The sequence below is a fragment of the Lissotriton vulgaris genome, chromosome 2_1 (assembly GCF_964263255.1).
Source record: "Lissotriton vulgaris chromosome 2_1, aLisVul1.2, whole genome shotgun sequence".
NCBI lineage: Eukaryota > Metazoa > Chordata > Amphibia > Caudata > Salamandridae > Lissotriton > Lissotriton vulgaris.
Genome location: NC_141687.1, coordinates 1066056085 through 1066075913, shown reverse-complemented (window position 1 = coordinate 1066075913; position 19829 = coordinate 1066056085). Strand labels below are relative to the sequence as shown.

Sequence of the window (19829 nt, the reverse complement as noted above, 5' to 3'; positions counted from 1 at the left end):
GGGATGGAGGGGCGAGGGCAGCCAAACAGAGAAGGTGTGGCGGGAGAGGGAAGAAGTAACATGGAAAAGGGGTGAGTGAGAAATGAGGAAATTGTACCTAAATCACATTTGAGCAGTGGATGGGCACTAATCAAGAGGAAGCAATCTGTGCTTGGTCCATGCTCCACAGAAAGAAATGGAATGGACACCCAGTTCACGCTGGCCAATTAGGAGGCAGCAAAGAAGGGTGACAATGAAGCCAATGAATAGTAAGCAATGGGCGGGTTCCAAGCCTTTTATTGTAAACAATACCTCTTCACGGCGACAGCACATGCTCTGTTGACAGGAAAGACGTAATAAAAATGTTGGCCTTTGGAACTTAAAATCAAGCATGGTGTAAGCCATATTAAAATGGTCTTCCTAGTTAACAAGCCTTTGGAATATTTAGTCTCCACTTACGGTCATCTTTAATGTCTTTTAATTGTCTAAGGTGAAAGATTGCGGTACTTTACCCACAAAAGGTTCCTGGCTACATAAGCAGCACCCATCTGGTTACATCCTTTACTAAGTTTTTAAAAGTAGATGGGATTCTGGAGAATGGTTTTAAGTTTGAGTTTTTCACGATCTATTTCTGAAGATTGGGATCAAACTAACGTTCTTCAGAAGAGTGAAAAAGTCATCCTTAATCCTAATGGGAGAATCTAAAGCAGTTAAAAAATGAAACATATATTCTTAATTTTAGATCATGGGTATATTTTTTGCTGAACTTAATCCTCTTTGTAGATGGAAATTAAAGTAGATTAACTATGTTTTTTAACCTTCAAGCCCCTCATCAGATCAGGCAGCAGCATCAGTATTACGCCTTCATACAGAACGTCACTGCTGGCGTTACTCATCACTACCCGTTGGAGCAGCACAGGTGCAGTGTGGGGAGAGCTCTCTCTACCTGTTACACCCTATTATTCTGTTGGGAGAATCTGGATGACTCTATCGAGTAAAAGAAAGCACACCAGTACACTGCTTATCTGGTGGCTGAGACGGGGCGTAAGCAACACCAAAGATATGAGGCAAATGTTACCTGATATACGACATATTTATATCACTTATTCGCATTAATGGTATTTGATTCAGATATGGTACGTGGTGCAACCCATTTGTGCAACTGAAAGAGTTGCTCTAGAGAGGTTTCTTTCGTCTGCAAGCTTTAACCATTTAGCAGTTGCATTCAGCAATGCATGCCACACATACAACATGCCAACAAATTGCTATTGACAGCCCTCCAATACTTGAACAGGACTGGTCCACTTAAAAAAGAAAAAGAAAAAAGAAAGCCTTACATTTTTTGTGCAACTGTGTGTGCAAGTGAGAGGAGAGGGGCAGTCCTAGGCACTCAAGCAGCTCCTAGAGTGGTGGTTGGTCCCCACGGGACCCTGTAATGCGTAGCCCTCTGCTCCCGTTGGCTGCATTACTGGAAGCAGCGTGCACCACCATGTTCCTGCCTTTAGGTTAGAAGCTTTAAGCCAACATTAGTACAAGCACATCAGTTATTAGAACACAGCCAATAATGCAGACAGCATGCAGGTACTGCAAGCAGCAGCTCAGATGGGCGCAATGAATGCAGGCAGGAAGCAGCAGTGCAGAGAGGTGCACAAGGAATGCAGACCGCAAGCAGGTACTGCAAACAGCAGTACAGGGAGGGACGCAATTAAGGCAGGCAACAAGCAGCAGTGCTGAGAGAGGCACAATCAATGGAGGCAGGAAGGAGGTACTGCAAACCGCAGTGCAGCGAGGGGTGCGATGAATGCAGGCAGCAAGCAGGTACTGCAAACAGCAGTGCAGAGAAGGGCGCTATAATGCAAGCAGCATGCAGGTACTGCAAACAGCAGTACAGGGAGGGACGCAATTAATGCAGGCAGCAAGCAGCAGTGCTGAGAGAGGCGCAAATAATGCAGGGAGCAACCAGGTACCTCAAACAGCAGAGCAGAGAGGGGTCAAATGAATGCAGGCAGCATGCAGGTACTGCAAACAGCAGTGCAGCGCGGGCGCAATGAATGCAGGCAGCAAGCAGGTACTGCAAACAGCAGAGCTGGCGCAATGACTACAGACAGCAAGCAGCAGTGCAGAGAGGTGCACAATGAATGCAGACCGAAAGCAGGTACAACAAGCAGCAGTGCAGAAAGGGGCACAATGAATGCAGGCAGCATGCAAGTACTGCAAACAGCAGTACAGAGAGGGATGCAATAAATGTAGGCAGCAAGCAGCAGTGCTGAGAGAGGCGCAATGAATGGAGGCAGCAAGCAGGTACTGCAAGCAGCAGAGCTGAGAGCGGCGCAATGAATGCAGGCAGCAAGCAGCAGTGCAGAGAGGGGCACAATGAATGCAGACTGCAAGCAGGTACTGCAAGTAGCAGTGCAGAGAGGGAATCAATGAGAGCAGGGAACATGATGGTACTGCAAACAGAAGAGCAGAGAGGGGTGCAATAAATGGAGGCAGCATGCTGAAACAACTACTACTGGTGCAGGCACGGGCAAATAGTGTAGGCCTTTAATGCAGGTTCAGGAGTCATTCATGCAGGTCCAGCAGTTAAATATACAAGCCATTTGTAGGTATGGCCGTCTTAACTGCAGGTAGCAGGCAGGTACAGACAACAATTGAAGCAGGAACTGTGCCGTTTCTCTATGCAGCAGGCAAGCACAGACAATCATTAGACAGGCATGGACCATCTATGCAGGTAAACCACTATTTACTGCTATAAAACAGGTTTCCATCTGGTAAATCTGGATTACCATAAGTAGTTGGAGGGACCCCGCACAGTGATTTAGGACAAATCATTTATTAATTGCTATTAATCAATGTTGTAAAAAAAAAATAGGCTTTCGATCCGACAAAATACTTGAGAATACCATGATTATATATTTCGTAACAGCAAAAAGACCTTAAAAAGGTGTTACAGGAAAAAATAATCAACAATGCAGTGATCTCACAGTGAGAGGTGTTTCGCACATATTTGTGAGTGACAAAAAAAAATAAAGGTTAAAATCCGAATGGCATTGCACGTTATTTTAAATGAGGCAAGACAACAATGTCCCCAGAGAGTTATTTTAGACGTAAGAGACAGTACAGAGGGCAAAGCTGTCTTGCAATATGTGCCTCTCATCTAATGAGAATGCAGTGGAGGGGATTCCCTCCTTCTCCAATACTGTGATTCTTTCCAGTCTGCATCAGCATTTCAATTATTCAGCAGCCATTTATTTTTTGTGTCTAGCCCACAGATAGCTTTAGCTGTCTGGCGAGTGCTACTGTCATCACACACCACAACATATGCAGATACATACACAGAAAGAGGTTTTTGGGCAGTCCCTTCCAGGCATTGGCTACTTTGGCTTGCTGGCTTTAGACACTGGCTGACACACAGGTTCGTTAGTGTTGATATCAGCCTATGACATTTCAGAGATGTGAACACCGGAAAAGTAAAATGGCTTTCCTCATTGCTACATACACATGCACTGGCTTTACCTCCTTCAACACCCATTCCTCCAGCTCGTTAGATACTCTCTGGAGCTCCCCCACCAATTACCAGTCCCACCCTAAATAAAAAGATATTTTTTTTGGGGGGGGGGGGGGGGGCTGAGTGGCTGCAAAGTGCTACCAGGCTACTTGTCTCCATTTACATGCTGTTGGGCACTTTATTTGTATATTATTGTCCTGAAATAGCCATTGGTAATGTTCGAATGGTATAGTAAAATAAATAACGCCACAGGTGGCCCAAAATAAATAAATAATCCACTGGTGCATCACAATGTTTACATGGTTTTTCCTACTATTGTAGCACCCACTTGAGATTCTTTTGCTTTAACAAAATATACTCATGATATATTTAATTATTTGAGTCTCATGTCTACTTTCTCCTGACACTTGTTTTTAGAAATTCATATGATGTGCACTATAGATTTGGCAAAGTCACCCATAGGAATATACTCTTACTATGGATGATGATCAGAATTTACCCGAAGAATAAGAATTTTTATTTCTGTGTATAATGCAATCCATGTTTTTAGGGATAGAGTCGCCGTTGCTGCATTTATAACTGTTAAAACCATAAAATTGTCCAGCAAGAAGAGCCTGGTGTCATACTACGATCGCAGACGTACTTCGTGCCTGCCAAGCACACCTTGCATGACCGAGTCCCATTCTCGGGGTAAAACCATTTATTGGACAGCGACCGAGGGGAATGCAAGTTTAAAATTTGAGACATGCTGAATAAAATATTGCTAGAATGAATTTTGTGTGAGAGAGAGACCATTATTTCTAAATTAACAAATTAGGGCCTGTCAGTGATGGGCAGCCTTGCACCAGGAATGCGGTACAAAAGGGGGTGGTGATGGACGGAGCATCTGAATCAATCAAACACTCACACCCAGTCAAAAGATCTGGGATTAATCCATCACCGTTCTTTAGCCCACTCTGCCACCCCACTTCAGACATGGCTATATGCAAATCAGTCTGACCCTGTGCCTCATAGGAACAGTCCAGCCCGAACTGCCAAGCCATGTCTTCCCTGGAACGGAAACAAGCTTCCGAGGACCGGTTTCTGGCATTCCAGCCGTCTTCAGCCCGGCTTGCTTGAATCCAGTGGCAAAGTGAGCAAGGGACTCACGTCTGAGCATACCCTGCCACACTTATGGCGGACGAAAACGGTACAAAAGGGGCCTCTGCGGGTAGACAAAGATGGCTGTGCTCACTCTTCTGAATGGAGTGCAATTTTGGATTGAATAGGAACGCAGAACCCAGAGGGGGACTAAATGATCCAACGTCGTTCTCTCCAGCTTATCAAAAATTAATATTGAAAATGTTATGAAACTGGTTAAAATGAGCATTTTTTGGTTTTGACAAAAAAACTTTAGGTCAACTTATAAAAATACCTGAATTTTCTGCAATTATTTCTGCATAAACACCTAACCTCTGATGAACGTGAAATCTTTCTTTCATCAGAAAGAGGCAACCTATCCTCACATTTTAGAACATTTATACAACAATTCACACTTGTATTGTTTTTAACTTGAATTAACAATTCCAATATTTTTTAAAACATTTTTTCTGAAGATTTTCTCTGAAAAACCTATGCACACATGATATTAAATTTGGGTTCTTTGTTTCATGGTCACCTCAGTTTAAAATATTTTTCTGTTAGATGTAAAATTAAGTCCATTTCGTTAGAAACATTTGCCATGGGATCCATCTGCACTAAAGAAACGTCTTTAAAAAGCAAGAGGCAAACTTGAGCACACGGGGCTAATTTTAATTGAGATTTGTGATTACACAAACAGAAGAGCAGCTCTGCTGCAGGCTCCCCCTCAGAGGCTTCGTCCAATGTCATCCCTAAAATGAATTACACCTATGGAAACAGATGTATGTAGAGGGTAGAATCAGAGATCCTGTTGATGCTCCCAGAGGTCTCTGGGTATTTCCCATGTTTGGGCTTAGCTTCCCTTTCTGACTCACAAACAAGATGGCAGCTGCAGCTTTACTCTGGTGGCCATATTGCACCCTGTAGTTGACGAGACATGTCCATGTGCGAAGAGGCAGGGATCACCTTAAATGTAGGAGAGGAGATTTTAAGGAAACTCCTTGAGACAGCATAAATCTGCCGGGACCGAAAGCCCAATACCAGGGGAAGTCAGGAAGCAGTGGCAGGAAAAGAAATTGGGTGGAACCAGCGGATATGGCCTACAGGCCGCTCACACTGCCCATCTTCGCAGGAAGGACCAAGGACACACTGAATGATGCAAAGGCTCTGAACAATGGGGTTCTAAGTCAGCTGTTTGACGGATGTCTGGATTAATTTGCCTAACCCCTCACTGCACCATAAACAAGAAATAACTTGGATGGCAGGCATCTTGGAGCTGGCTTGTTTGAACAAAAGTATGGAGGTATCTGAGCTTAGCTCAAAACTCTGTAAGAAGTTACAGGTACAAGAGGAAATCTACCCCCACTTTAGTAGGCAGCAGAGGACCATACTGGACCTCCCAAACCTACCTCAAACTGGAGTCCCCAAAGTTAGGGAAAGTCAACAGACTGCTGACGAACACTTGAAAGATAGGTGTATCCCCGTTTTGGAAGGTGAACTATAATATCAGAAAGACTGTGCTCTGTAGTGCCGAACAGGAGGTTGATAAATGGGAATATGCCAGTGAAAAAATAGATGTTGCTGAATAGGTGGTGACACTGGAACGGTAGAGCGGGACCCACAGACGTATTTTATAAGAATGGTGATGACCATTCAGGACGTTGTCTTTGGATAACTTCCAGGGTTGGTCTGGTGGACACTACGGCGGTGTACGAGTTTCATGGTTATGCGGTGGCTATTCAGGCATCGATGGTGATGCAGCAACTGAATACAAGATGAAACAATTGGTCATCAGAGAAGTAGGGTCACAGAATGTATAGAAGGGAGTTACGTGACCAAGCCAGACTACGGTTTAAACAGCGGAACAGAACCGGTATCCCAAATTGTATCTAGTGAGCAGCTTGGGAGGGGGTGAAGAGACTTGAAGAAGTAACCTGGGGTCAAGATTAGGGTTGACCAGAATTCCTGTCACACAACTCCTTCCATCCTTGTGGGTGAAATTTTGCCCAACTAAAAACTTAAAAATTTCACAAATTTGGGTAGTTTAACATTTTTTACCCTTTGCTTCAACCAGTAGAATTTTATAAGTGAATCAGAGGTATGTAGCAAAGTGGTCGGCAAAAAAGAAAAATAATTAGCGAGTATTTTCCGGTCATACAGAAAAGCTTTTACATAAACAGATGTAAGTTTTAACCAAAGAAGTAGTCTGCAATGTTTTTCTAATGTATATTTATGAATCAAAAAGGCAAGCCTTTTTCTGTCCTTAAACAAGTTATTTAGAAGTATAATAACTGGATTTGGTAATTACAGATTTAAGGGGAACATTTCGAGAGTGATACTGGGTCAAACTAGAAAAATACCAAAAATCATCAAGTCATTTTTGAATCCAAAACACTAATTTGCATTTTATCTTTTGAACTATTGATTCTGAAATCCACTGTACACTAAGCAGAAAATTAAGGGTTCAGTAATATAAGGACACAGAGTGATGTCAGCCCTGACATTACAGCCTAAAGAAAACAGTTTAACCAAGCTACCGCTGCACTTCCTGCCCTGAGGGAAGGGAAAAACAGGAAAAAAATCCAGCAAAACAAAGAATATCTCCCCAAAAGTTCAACTATCTCTAGTGGATTCTGGGCTTGTGGAGAGCTGGTGTGCTGTGTTATGCATCTTGGAGTTGGTCTATGGAGGCATTCGGGCAAGAACCCCCATTGCTAATCACAGTGGTGGTACACATGACCTTTGACCTCAGGAAGTTCAACAGGCATATTTGTCTACTCTAGACGGTGAATAAGATGGGAGTCTGTCTCCTTCTAATAACCGGAAAAACCTTGGCCCTTGGCAGGAATTTTCTGTGGGAAATTGGGCTGAACCATGCTGAAGTCACCTGGAGATCAGCTCCCTCTGCACTGCACCTAAAAACTCTGAAGAAAAAGAGAAATGCCTATTTCAGGAAAATAAAACGCTCAAAATCAGATTTCTTCAGCCTCCAGCTCGACCAAGCAAAAAAACGTCAGAAAAAACTGTTTGAGCTAATCAGAACACAATCCAAGGAACAACCCCAACCACTCAGCACTGTACGCGAAGCACCCTCCTGTGAAGACTTCTCCGCTTTCTTTATCCAAAAAACTGACAACATAAAGAGCGATCTCCTCATTGACACAAGCCTCTACTCCAAACCCCACTGCATAGCACCCACTCAACCAAAAAACAATGCTACATGGTCAACCTTTGGCACCTACTCTGAAGAAGAAATTGGCAAACTGCTCAGCACCTTGAAACCATCCAATCACCTCACGGACCCCCTTCCTGCTAACGCTGTAAAAGACTTTACCCCTTTGCTTCTCCCACTCTGGACTAAAATTATCAACACCTCTCTTCAACAAGGAACCATCCCTGACTCCCTCAAAGTTGGACAAGTCACAGCCTTACTAAAGAAACCTACAGCCGACCCCTCTGATCTGAACAATTACTGTCCCATTACCAATATTCCCACTCTCGCCAAACTGCTGGAAAAATGCGCACAACTACAATTGACTAAACACATTGAACAGTTCGATCTCCTCAACCCTCATCAATCAGGCTTTCGAGCAGGACACAGTACAGAAACTGCTATGACTCACATAATTGACGACGCACTTCAAATGCTAGACCAAAACAACACCTGCCTCCTCATCCTTCTTGATCTCTCTTCAGCATTCGACACCGTTAAACATGAGAATCTACTCGAACTACTAAACACAAGAATGGGTCTATCTGGAACTGTTCTCAAGTGGTTCACTTCCTTTCTACACAACAGGTCGCAGAAATTGAAGAGCAACAACCTGATGTCCTTGCCAATACCTGTAACGCTAGGCGTCCCCCAAGGATCCTCCCTATCCCCGACTCTGTTCAACCTAGTTATGGAACCTCTCACCACCTTGCTACAAGCATCCAATGTACACTTTCACATGTACGCCGATGACACCCAAATTTATCTCAAATTACAATCCCCCAAAGACATTCTGCTCCTGAACTCAACGATCAGAAGCACCCAATCCTGGCTTGCCGATAATCATCTCAAACTCAATTCTCTGAAAACAGAGTTCCTCCTGATCTCACCTCCAGCGAAGATCTCCACCACTCAAAGTTGGCTTAAACACCTAACCGCACTCAATGTCCAACCCACCATCGTGGACTCAGCAAAATCTTTAGGCATAACACTCAACACAAATCTCAACATGCAGCAACATATCAGCAAGGCAACTAAGGGAGCGAACTTCCAAATCAATACCCTGAGGAAACTTAAACCCTTCCTCCCAGCCAAAGACTTCCAAACTGCAGTACAAGCACTAGTCATCCCTCGAATTGAATATGGCAGCATCGCCCTCTGCGGACTCCCCCTAACTACTACCGCACCCCTAAGAGCTTCTCTAAACGCTGCAGCGAGACTCATCACTGGGTCAAAAAAGCACTCTCACATTTCCCCTGACTTGAAATCCCTGAACTGCTGCCTTTTGAAGCCAGAATACATCTGAAAATCGCCTGCTTGACTCACAGGGCGGTACACCTGAACTCACCCGGCTACCTCACTCAAAAGCTGACAATCTCTGGCGGCGCCAGAAACACTAGAGGCACAAACAATCTTCTGCTGAAACCTCGAAGATTCCGGAAGGAAAAAACCTATAAACGCTCCTTCTCAGGAATGGCACCCAGGATCTGGAACTCACTCCCTCCCGAAACCAGGCTCATCTCTTCCACAACACTCTTTAAGAAAGAAGTAAAAGCTATCCTCATGGCTAAATACACCTGAACTATTATTTCGGACTCTTTAACACCATGGCTGCTAAGGCTTTTCCCCCCCTGTGCTGATTTATTGAGTTTCCCATTGTTCATGACGAGCTGAGCTCGGCATGAGCGTCGAAGGTGTTAAAGACTCTGCACCGATCTGTACTACTTGTTTGACCCCATTGCTTATTTGTATTACTTGTATTATTGATTTACATGATTGGCTTTGCCCCCACCTATTGTACTGTTAGCTTCATTGACTTACTTGTTTGACTATGCTCCCTCATGTAGCCCTTCTTTGTAAAGCGCTCTGATATCTGCAAAGATCTTGTCCGCGCAATATAAAACTTTCAAAATAAATAAATCCGAAGTGTATGCCTGCAAAAACAGATATACCTGAACAGGGGTGTCCAACCTATGGCCAGGGAAGCCAGATATAGATCAAATCAAGCCATTCATGCAAGATAAATTTCCATATAATAAATAGAAATGAGACTCAATTGCATACTCTGTGGTTTCACAACAAATCTGGCAAGAATCCAGGGGTTCTGGGTTTACTCTGGACATCCCTGCACTACAAGAAGGAAAAACTCAATCCCTTTACAAATCTCTACGAAAAGGTGTTGTTGATCATACCGATGACATAATGGAAGCTAAAAACAAACCCAGCAATGTCCAGGGGGTATAAATTAGGAAGCCAGCCAATCTCGAGTGGTGAAAACTGGACTGTATTTGGGTTTTTCAAGAACTTAGACCTTCACCACAGAATTTCTAAAAACTTACCAAAGCCCTGCCATCAGATGTTCTCTACACACATAATCCACCACCTCTGTTCTTATATGAATTTCCCTATTCTATTTTTTATTAAAACTTTTAGCCTTGAGAATCAAATTTATGAGGAACTTTGTATACTGAATAAGGAGAAGATTGGAATTTCTTACCAAGTGACACACCTGTCTACTCCAAACACTGCCTAAAGTCGTCTTGTGCATGCGCATTTAGCCATAATTACCTGCGCTGTGTCCGTAGGGTGCTGCTGGGCTCCTCGCCCCTGCCGGGATCATGCTGCGCATCCACTGGGCCTCAGCAGGGTGGTTAAATCGTAGGAAGGTTGACTGTCCCAGGCAAATCATGCACCCTGCGGAGAAAGGTTCCGGATTAGAGTTCACATTTTATAAAACAACATTGCCCTAGTCGTTTTTGTCATAGGCTGCCCTCTGCTGGCTGGTCTAGAACGCATGCTGGACAACCCCATGCAGGTGGGCGTGGCAAGGTAAGCCCCCTCTATTCATAACCACACCTTTACACACTTCCCATTGCATATAATCCTGCCACATCGAGGTCTAGCCTGCCATCAGGGGGCTTAGGCCAGGTAATTTCTGATTCAGTTCGGAGTTTTTTCATAAATAGTCCGCAAATCCTAATGACTTCACAAGCCAGAATGTGCATGGCCTGCTCTGTAGCAGCTACCAACGGAGAAAGCCCACAGACCCTATAGAAAGTTGAGCCTAACTGACCACAGAGATAAAATAGCATACCCGGTCCTCACAAACGGGCCACCATCCCCGTGCAATACGGTCCTGTACATTCTTGGCCTCATAAATCTTTCACATGGAACATACTCTGCTAAGTGTTCGCTACACACATTATTACCACGTATGAGACGTGGCCCAGCCTGCTGTTGCTTCCGTGGATGCGGGGCGTACCTTCATGGGAGGTGTTTGGGGTGTTACCCCTGTGCCCCCCCAATAAATGTATTTTCAGAAAAAATGTTGTGTAGAGGTGCTTTTAGTCGGGTATTGTGAGAGGTCAGTCCGATTTCACCAAGGATTTTTACATACACAAATACACACACTCTTCCCTCGTTGTTTTAAAAGTCCTCGGAATATTGCTTATTTTACAAAAAAAAGTCGTACTGACCAAGCTACGTCCCTGCTGCCGTCCAGAGGCCAGGAACCTAGGGTACAACTAGTGTCCTCCCAGGGAGGCTCCCACCCCCAGACATGGCTGGGAGCCTGCGCACCTCCAAGGCTGGCTGCAGCTGGTAGAGAGCGAATACAGGCTCACGCGCCTCTCTCTCACACGTTCCCACGCACACAGTGAACACATGGGGTAGCCTCTGCCCCTCTCACGCGCACCACACCACAAACAGCGTCAGCGAGCACAAGTTGGGCACTCGACTCCCTCCAGAGGTCCAGGCCGCGGCCTCAGGCGCCCATTTGCTTTTCTATTAAAACATTTCCCGCAGCCGGCGCGCGCTGTCGGTTTGTATCTATGACGGGTTTGTTCCGCGGGTAACAGAAGTGTGATTTTAACACCTGGGCACGTGCGCGACGTGAGAAGCCTGAGGGATGCAAGCGGACTTCGGCACACAGCGCCGTAACCAATCAGAGCGCGCGGGGGTTTTAGCCAGGAGGGCTGCACGAGACGAGTACATTTCAGTCCAGCACCTGACAGAGGCGAACTGAACTACGGCGTATGATTGAATAAATACATCTAAAAGGCGCATCCCTGACTTGCAACATCCCCCACAGAGGTTCCTTCCCCGGGTTGAGAGTTATGCTTCGACGGAGGAAAAAGCGGTGGGATGATGGGTCGATTTAATCTCAGCCACTGGTAATTACTCTGGGTGACAAGTGCATTTCTTTGCCACAAGTCTGTGTGTGAGAACGAGGTGCTGCTGAACTTTATCCCCCCCCCCCCCCCCACACACACACACATGAACGTGAGTCCTATACCTACAATTTAGATATGGGTGTTTACCTGTAGCAGCCATTTCAGCAAAATGGAGGGAGGCGAACCAGGAACCTGATTGTTGTCTATGCTGCCAAACGCCCCGCGAAAGAGATGAACACATGTTTTTTTGTCCCCTCTATGCGTAAGCACGGTCCAAATGAATTGCCGCCATGAGCAGATACCTCCGTTTATTGTCGAAAGGAAAGGCATATAGAATATGCAAAAGTGATACGACCTCGATTAAGGTGGTGGCCGTCTCTAAATTCGTGTATGCAGCTTGGATAATTAGAAGTAAAGTGTTAAAAGCCATGGACTGCCAAGTTGTAAATGCCCCCTTGTGATTCTACACCCCCTTGATTGATTTTATGGATATTTAATGTTATTTATTGTTGTTTTTATGTGTGTTCTATCTTTCTTTAAGATGTTTTTAACTGATGTACACTATTTTGATATGAAACAGTGTTTTGGAATATCAATAAACGATACGATACTCTGGGTCACAATGCAGTGCATCAGTTTTTGCCCACCATGCCACCTCGGACAGGAACCAGCCATATGCAAACCAACCTTAGCCCTGCTCCTCTAGGAACATTACAACCCGACCTGCCATTCAGGGGCCCTCTGAAGGCAACAAGAAGCCCACCTTAAACTTCCTCGTTAGTAGGGTGCAGCTGGAGTGCTGTGGCACACTGAGTAGTGTCCACATCTGGCAATACCCATCAAGTTTAGGCATCCGGACTAAGGAAAATCAAAAAGTGGCCGAGAGGATTTTGAGCACTGCCTCCATTAGGCCAGAGTGGATGGGAATGCACTGTACTCACCAGACTCGTGCAGTGCTGAACTGGTACGAGGCCTCAGTAAGCCAAACCTGGTCTGTGTCTGCTTCTGTTCCTGTCTGGAGAAGGCAGTTCCTATTGGGCAGGAAGGGCCTCATCAGCATGTGGCAGATCTAGGTCTGGAATGGAACAGGGGACAAACAAAGGATGGTCTTAAATGTGCCTGAGCTATCGCCAGCGGCTGAGATTACGACTAACACGAGAGTTGACCCATCTGTGAGACTCTACATTTTCAGGGGTACTCGGAGTTCATTGGGATCACCGCCCACATAAACCTTACACTGCGCTCGAGACTCATCAAGTTATGGGGTATACTTCCGGGCCATTCACCAGACTGATCACAACTGCTGGTAATGCCTGCCTACTTGAACGGGTAGGGTGCTCAACCATACATGAGTGAACATACATTTGAAATACATGCCACGGGGTAAACCAGCTTCCAGTGGCTGCATAACTATAGATGCATGCATCCGCTGAGCCTTCGCAGGCATCTGGGTTGAAAGCTTCGGTCACAGGTTTGAATCCATGCAGATCCACAATGCTTTTTATCCTTTCTAGGTGATAAAATGATGACCATTGAGTTGGACGTCCATGAATGTCGGCTGTCAAATACCAGCAATAAGATGAATGTGTGATAAACACAAAAATGTCATGTTGTGCGAGCACACAGTGGGTGTGGAGGCGGCACACACAACGTGCCTACAGATGCACGCACAGGATGCAAAAAGCACCCTTGGACAAGCTGGCCACATCACGAACACAAGGACCACCAGAAGACCGCATGTAGTAAATAATTTTACAATCGATCGCCCCCATCAATACAATCGATTATAAGCTCAGACTGCACTATTGATCGGCTGACTAGCTGTGAAGAAGACTGCTTTCTAAACAGTTAGGTGAGAGCGCGTCAGACGTGGGGGGCATTATCAGCAGTTGTCAACGAAAAGGAGGTATCTGGGACCGCCCAGTCCCCTGATGCAGGTAGTGCCAACCCCACCTCCATTCCAGGCCTAGGCCCCTGCCAAGTTCGGTGCAATGTAAAACAAAGCACAGATCCTTCAGGCTAGCTCAATGGTTGGGTACAGCCAAAGTAAGCACAAGGGTAGCAGCAAGTGATAACAATTGCAGGTTCTGTATCTTGCCTTCCAAAGCATTCTGTGATGAAACACCTCTTTTTTTGATCTAGGTCAAAGCTCCTTTAAGTGCATTTAGGGTCACGGAGAAGAAAGCCTGCATTCTTCATTTATCTGGTGCACCTGCTGAAAACAGAAGTGTGTCAGTGGAGCCAACGTCCGCCTGGCCGCAGGGACTGGGTGGATTACTGAACTGCATCTGAGAGTACCAGCCTCCTGACAACTACTCGAACGTCAAGTAGGTAAGACGTGGACGTAGGGTTTATGCCTGTCCAACAAGTACACAGTGGAGCAAAGTCAATGCAGTGGCAAGGAAAGGGCTGCGTGTGCGCATGTTTGAGACCAGAGAAACCATCAAGGTTAGAGCCAACCACGCCGGTAGTTCAAATTGGAGACATTTATTCCCTCATATTCCATGAACTTCACACAACCTGGTTTCTAAGACCTTAACAAGAGACAGCCCTACAGCGGCAGCACCTAAATAAGCAATGCTAGCAGATACAGCATGTATACACGCTTTCCACCATTTTACAGAGGTAATTGGTGACAGCCGCATAGCTGGAATACACACAACAGATGAGAGGTGTTTGTCGGCAACACAAACACTCAAGTGCAACCAGTGCTTAATTTGTAAAACACTAAGTGCCAGGGCCCTTCTTGAAAGGTCACTGCTGCCTGCACCACACATTGCCCCTGTCAGTGCTGCCAGTGACAGTACCAACATAACCTCTAACCATCGCACTTTTACAGGTGTGACAGCTCAGACTATTTCAGGCTACACAAAGTTATTATAATGGTGTGAGAGGCTGGTATTATTCATTTCCAATACGATTTGCCTGCATAAACATGGTTGCTGTGCTCATCTCAAAATTAAACAGGCAGCGCCACCATGTGGTGAACTGTCACTAGAGCCGGTGCTGACAAATAAGTGCCGGTGCTGACTATCGGAAAGCACAGGCTCAAATTAAGCACTGAGTGCAAATGTGCTAAATCCACATTCTTCTTCTAAAGCTCGACAAACTCTGCCCAGGAAGAGAGTTCAGAAAGGGCAGAAAAGACAGAGAAGTCCAAAGTACGACTAGTATACACATTGTGTATTGAATTTCAGTTGAGGTTGAAGAACTGGAGTGCGAGACAGACTGCCTATGGAGTGGAACAGAGGTTTTTTGCTCTGAGGCACGTGTTTGTGGAGGAGTAGAGACCCACCATGGCGTTACTTGCGAACGTAGAGTCATGGCATAGAGGCGATCTGCGGCTCACAGTTATGCGTGGCAGTAAAGACGGTGATGCAGGAAGAGACCGCTTGGGCCACAGAGATGGAAAACCAAAATGGCGGATGCTTGTTTACATTTCGGAGGAGTCTTTACAGCAGCTGTGCCACATTAGAGGATGGGCAGAACCTGGGGTAGCGCTCTGACTAGGAGTACTGAAGAAACACTGGTACTTCTCTTTCCTCACAGAGTCCACGGAAAAGGAAATGTGCTCAGACTTCCTTTAAGCAAACGTCATTCTGACTCAGCTGCTGCTGTGCTGATATTGAAAGGTGCTGACTTCACTTTGCAGTCCTGGAAGGCGAACAGAACTGTGGATGTGAATGTTGTTAAGTGACTTAAAAATTGACTTACCCAACTCAGGCTTCAATACGAGTTGTCACCTTCCAATTCATCAGACCCTTTCCCAAAGCAGTATAGGCTGGGATGTACGATGTTACAACGTGATCAAAATGATTGCGGTACATCACAACGCATCTTTTACAACGCAATTCGTTACCACGACTTGCGCTGTAGGGTGCTGGACTTAGGAATAGTTAGATTTACTATTCCAACTCCAGCCTACGTACAGTAGGGAAGGTGTTGGAATAGTAAATCTACTATTCCTAGTCTAGAGCGCCCTCCAGCGCAAGTCGTGGTAACGACTTGCGTTGTAAAAGACGCGTCGTAATGGCACTGCGGTGTTTTGACGCGTTGTGACGGTCGTTCACTATAGGCTCCAGTGACTGCCAGAAGTCACACCTGCACTTTCCTTGCGGGTCATTGCATAATGCATGTGGTAATTCACGTCATTCGTAGTTTTCGGTTATTTGCTGGCAACACATCGGCCAATTTAGGGATCAACATATCAAACAAGCATTGGCAAAGTCAATAAATAGATCTGGCTTTAAAGTGCCAATGAGGATGAATACAGACGTGCGCTGCATGCACAATCACTATTTAACATGTTAGAATCTGACTTGCAAACTTTCCCAAAGTGAGTTAAAATAGTATCAAAATTGACAAGAACCACAAGCCAGCCTGATGTCAGTTCAGGAACCAGATGGCAGGTTATGAGGACGCAAAGATAACAAATGGGGACTGCATGTGGGGAGCGTGACCCCACTCCAGACTTCTATGGTCAAATCCCATGATCGGTCTAGTCCATGCACTTGAGATCAGACTGTGACATTAGTACAAAAATCTAAGCCCAGACTGTGACGTAGCAACAGCTCCCATCCGTCAGACTGACTGCAATCAGAAAGTGACATCCCTCCAGGAACCTGCCCGCAGACAAACTGGCACATCACTGCACCAGACATCTCGGCAGGAGTAAGCCATGGCCTGGACTGACTCACAGTTCTAAACATTCAGAACCTACTCACTACTCCCGGAGCGGTGCCGGTTCCCATGGCAGCACTGGGTGAATCAATTTCCTCCTCTGGAACAGTGCCGGACACAATGACTGCCAACCTGTTCTAAAACTTGGCACTGGGTGATCTCTGCGGGCATGAAATAACGTGCGCGTGCACGCACACGGGCATCTACTTAAGTGGATGTGCATTCCTTTCGAACCCTCGCTGTCCAATGTATATCCCTTGGTATAATGCGTGCGTGCACGGACCGTGCACGGATATTAACTGCTTGACCGTGTTAATATAATTTTAGAAAATTTACAAAGCACAAACTAAGAAAAGTAACTCATCAAAGCGCTATTTACAAAGAAGCTGCATATAAATCATAATAAAAGAATAACAATGAAAAGTCGCAGGAAAGGATCAGCAGGCGTATACGGCACTAAAACAAAACACATATACACAAGAGCGTGCGCAGTTCTGGATAAGAGGACAAGTGTGCGCAACAGCAAGTGCTTAAGGGTGTACACGGATGAAAGCGCACAGAATAACATTCAAGGATGCGTATGCACAGGCATGGAGGCGTATGCAGGCGGCACTGCAAGTTGTATGTGCGCATTGAAGCCGAGTTCCTACACGTGTCCAGTGTGCCACGCGCTGTTTGCACGCTCCCGGGCGCATCTTCGCTACGGCCCCATGCCTACGTACTTTGGGTTGCTAAAAGTTCGTAGGCGTGACTGGGCTCCGAGCACCACCACTTGCGCCACCCTCCCAATTCACGTTTATAGCTCCCTGAAGCCCCCGCGGCTTCTAACCGGTGTTTAAAGTTCCTAATTGCATCTCACTTGTGACTCTTTAGTCACTGCGTACTTGTCACGTGCTCTCCAATTTCAGTCTTTCCAGTCCCCCTGAGGGCTCAGGAGTTCCAGTGAACATACAGCTCCTCGAAAGCTCGGCACATTCACGTGTTTCTCTGTGCTCCACAGGTCTCGTGTTTACCATTACAACGAGTGGCGCTCGTTTTCAACGCCTACTGAATTCCAGTGTGCTCACCAGGGTCTTTGTTTGCAGTTCCCAAGTGCTCATCCTATTCCGATTTCACAGCTCTCCCAAAGCTTCCAGTTTCCGTATTTACACGTTTCCAACACACTCGACAGTAGCAGGATTTTCAATTCCTAAATTGTGATTTACAGCTCTCCATTTGTGAGGCCTTGCTTTTCCAGGTTTCCCACGCGAATCCAAATTCTTCCAGGTACATTTCCTATGAACCCTCTGCTCCCAAGATCATATGTTTACAGTTCACCAACGTGACACCGGTTCCGGTTCACACTGTTCAGCAAAGCCCAGCTCACATGGGTCCGTGCTACTTGTGTTCACAATCCCACAATGTATGTCCCTGGCACCCTCGGTATTGCACTTACAGGATCCGACTGCCACACAGTTTGTGTTAAAGGCATAACGCTTTCCCAATTTCTTTCTCCCGTAGTACACCCACAATATGAGTGTACAATGTCCTTTAGCATTTACAGTGTATAAAATGCCTGACAGTTTCCAGTGTTCACATTCTCCCCATTTTCTCGGTTTACTCTGCCTCACCGCTTGTTGTAGTTGGAATGCTGCAGTTACAGCCCTCATAAGTCCACCGCAGGTCCTCCACAGACCCCACTTCCAAGTGATCAACCTCAGATTGTATGTGCCAACAATTGCCCTGACTCCGGTATTTCAGAGCCCGCCACCCAAGCCTTGGCTTCCAGTGGTCAGTGTTCTTCTCCCTGCCCCTGTGTTAAAAGTGCTCCAGCCCTTCGGGTGTGAACAGTGCTCCAGCCCCTCTGTTTACAGAGGCCCGACTTCACGTGTTGACAGGGAGACCATTTACAATAGTGCCAGCCCCCGCCCCGATTTCCGGTGGTTAATGGTGCTTCCCACTAGCAAAGGTTGCGCGGCCCCGCCCCCTCTGTGTTTACACCAGCGCTCCACCATTGTTTACAGTGTGACCCCCGTGCCCAAGCTTGCAGTACCCCTCAGGCCGCGTCTCTCCCCTTCCCCAAGCCTGCGGAGCCCCGTTACGAGCAGTTGCTTGCCGGGGTCTCTATTTGCACTACGCCCCCCCCCCCCCCTTCCAGGCACAGCGTCCCTGACACACTTTCGCTGGTTTTTAATCCTAGATTATTCCTGTTCTTTGAACGCGGGAAAATCCCTCTTTTCATTGGCTCGTCCTCTCCTTTTCTCGTGCAGCCGCTGGGTCAGAGGAGTGCAAGTGGTGTAAAGTGGGGATGCTGGGTGGGGGGGGGGGGGGGGGCAGGGGACCACTGTCCTCGCTGCCAGGGGTGCAGATTGCCGATTAATATCACAAGTCACCCTGTCCAGAGAGCCTCCCTTACAGCCCCAGGGCGCTCTCGGAGGGAAGAAGTACGCCACAGAATCACAGGGTTGATTTGGGGGACTAAGGCAACGCTCCCAGGATATGGAACGCTCTCCCTGGAGTCCTCAGATGCAACCCCTTCCTTCTCCCGTTTCAAAAGGGACCTGAAACTCCATCGCCTAAACAATTACTTTCAAGACCAACGTCAACTTACATAGACTACTATATCCGAGTTGTCTCCTCTCTCCCAGAACATTCAAGGATAGTTGGTGACCGGACTAAGTCATTCTCACCTGTTTCTTTTTATTGCTCTCTCCCCTTATTCTGCACTGCATATTTATTTCCCATGCTTTATTTTTTTCTTTGGTTTGCTTCATTACTGCCCTATGTAATGTAATTCTGCTGTTTACTGTGTGTATGTAAAGCGCTCGGATGGATACCTACTGGTTAAGCTAGCGCTATATAAAACGTTAAAAATAAATAAATAAATAAAAGACAGAGGAGGATGCTGGGGTCTTTGAACCACCGGGTGGAGCGCAAAGGGGTGTGTGGAAGCTCTCACGAAATCCTGAGGTGCTGTCCGAGGCGAGAACTAGCCCCCAAGGATCCCTGGGGTGACCGGCCATGGCGGGAGAAGCTGAACTCCCACGGTGCTCCACAGAGGAAGGGGACCTGGTACATTCTAACCTGGTGTACCCAATGATCGACTCCCCCAGACTCCAACTTGCAACATGAGGGAGATGGCACTGTGTCCGCATATTCACTAAAGATCCGAAGAACGTAG

The 19829-nt window shown here is 46.2% G+C and overlaps 1 protein-coding gene across 19 annotated transcripts in view; it reads right to left on the bottom strand.

Annotated features, from left to right (window-relative positions):
- Positions 1-19829, bottom strand: part of PHLDB1 (pleckstrin homology like domain family B member 1) — a 437675-nt gene that overhangs the window by 225331 nt on the left and 192515 nt on the right. For all 19 annotated transcript variants that reach the window (XM_086956734.1, XM_086956721.1, XM_086956728.1 and 16 more), the window contains one exon: positions 10386-10511. In XM_086956734.1, coding sequence (XP_086812860.1) covers positions 10386-10511 — 126 coding nt within the window. The remainder of the gene's footprint in view (positions 1-10385; positions 10512-19829) is intronic.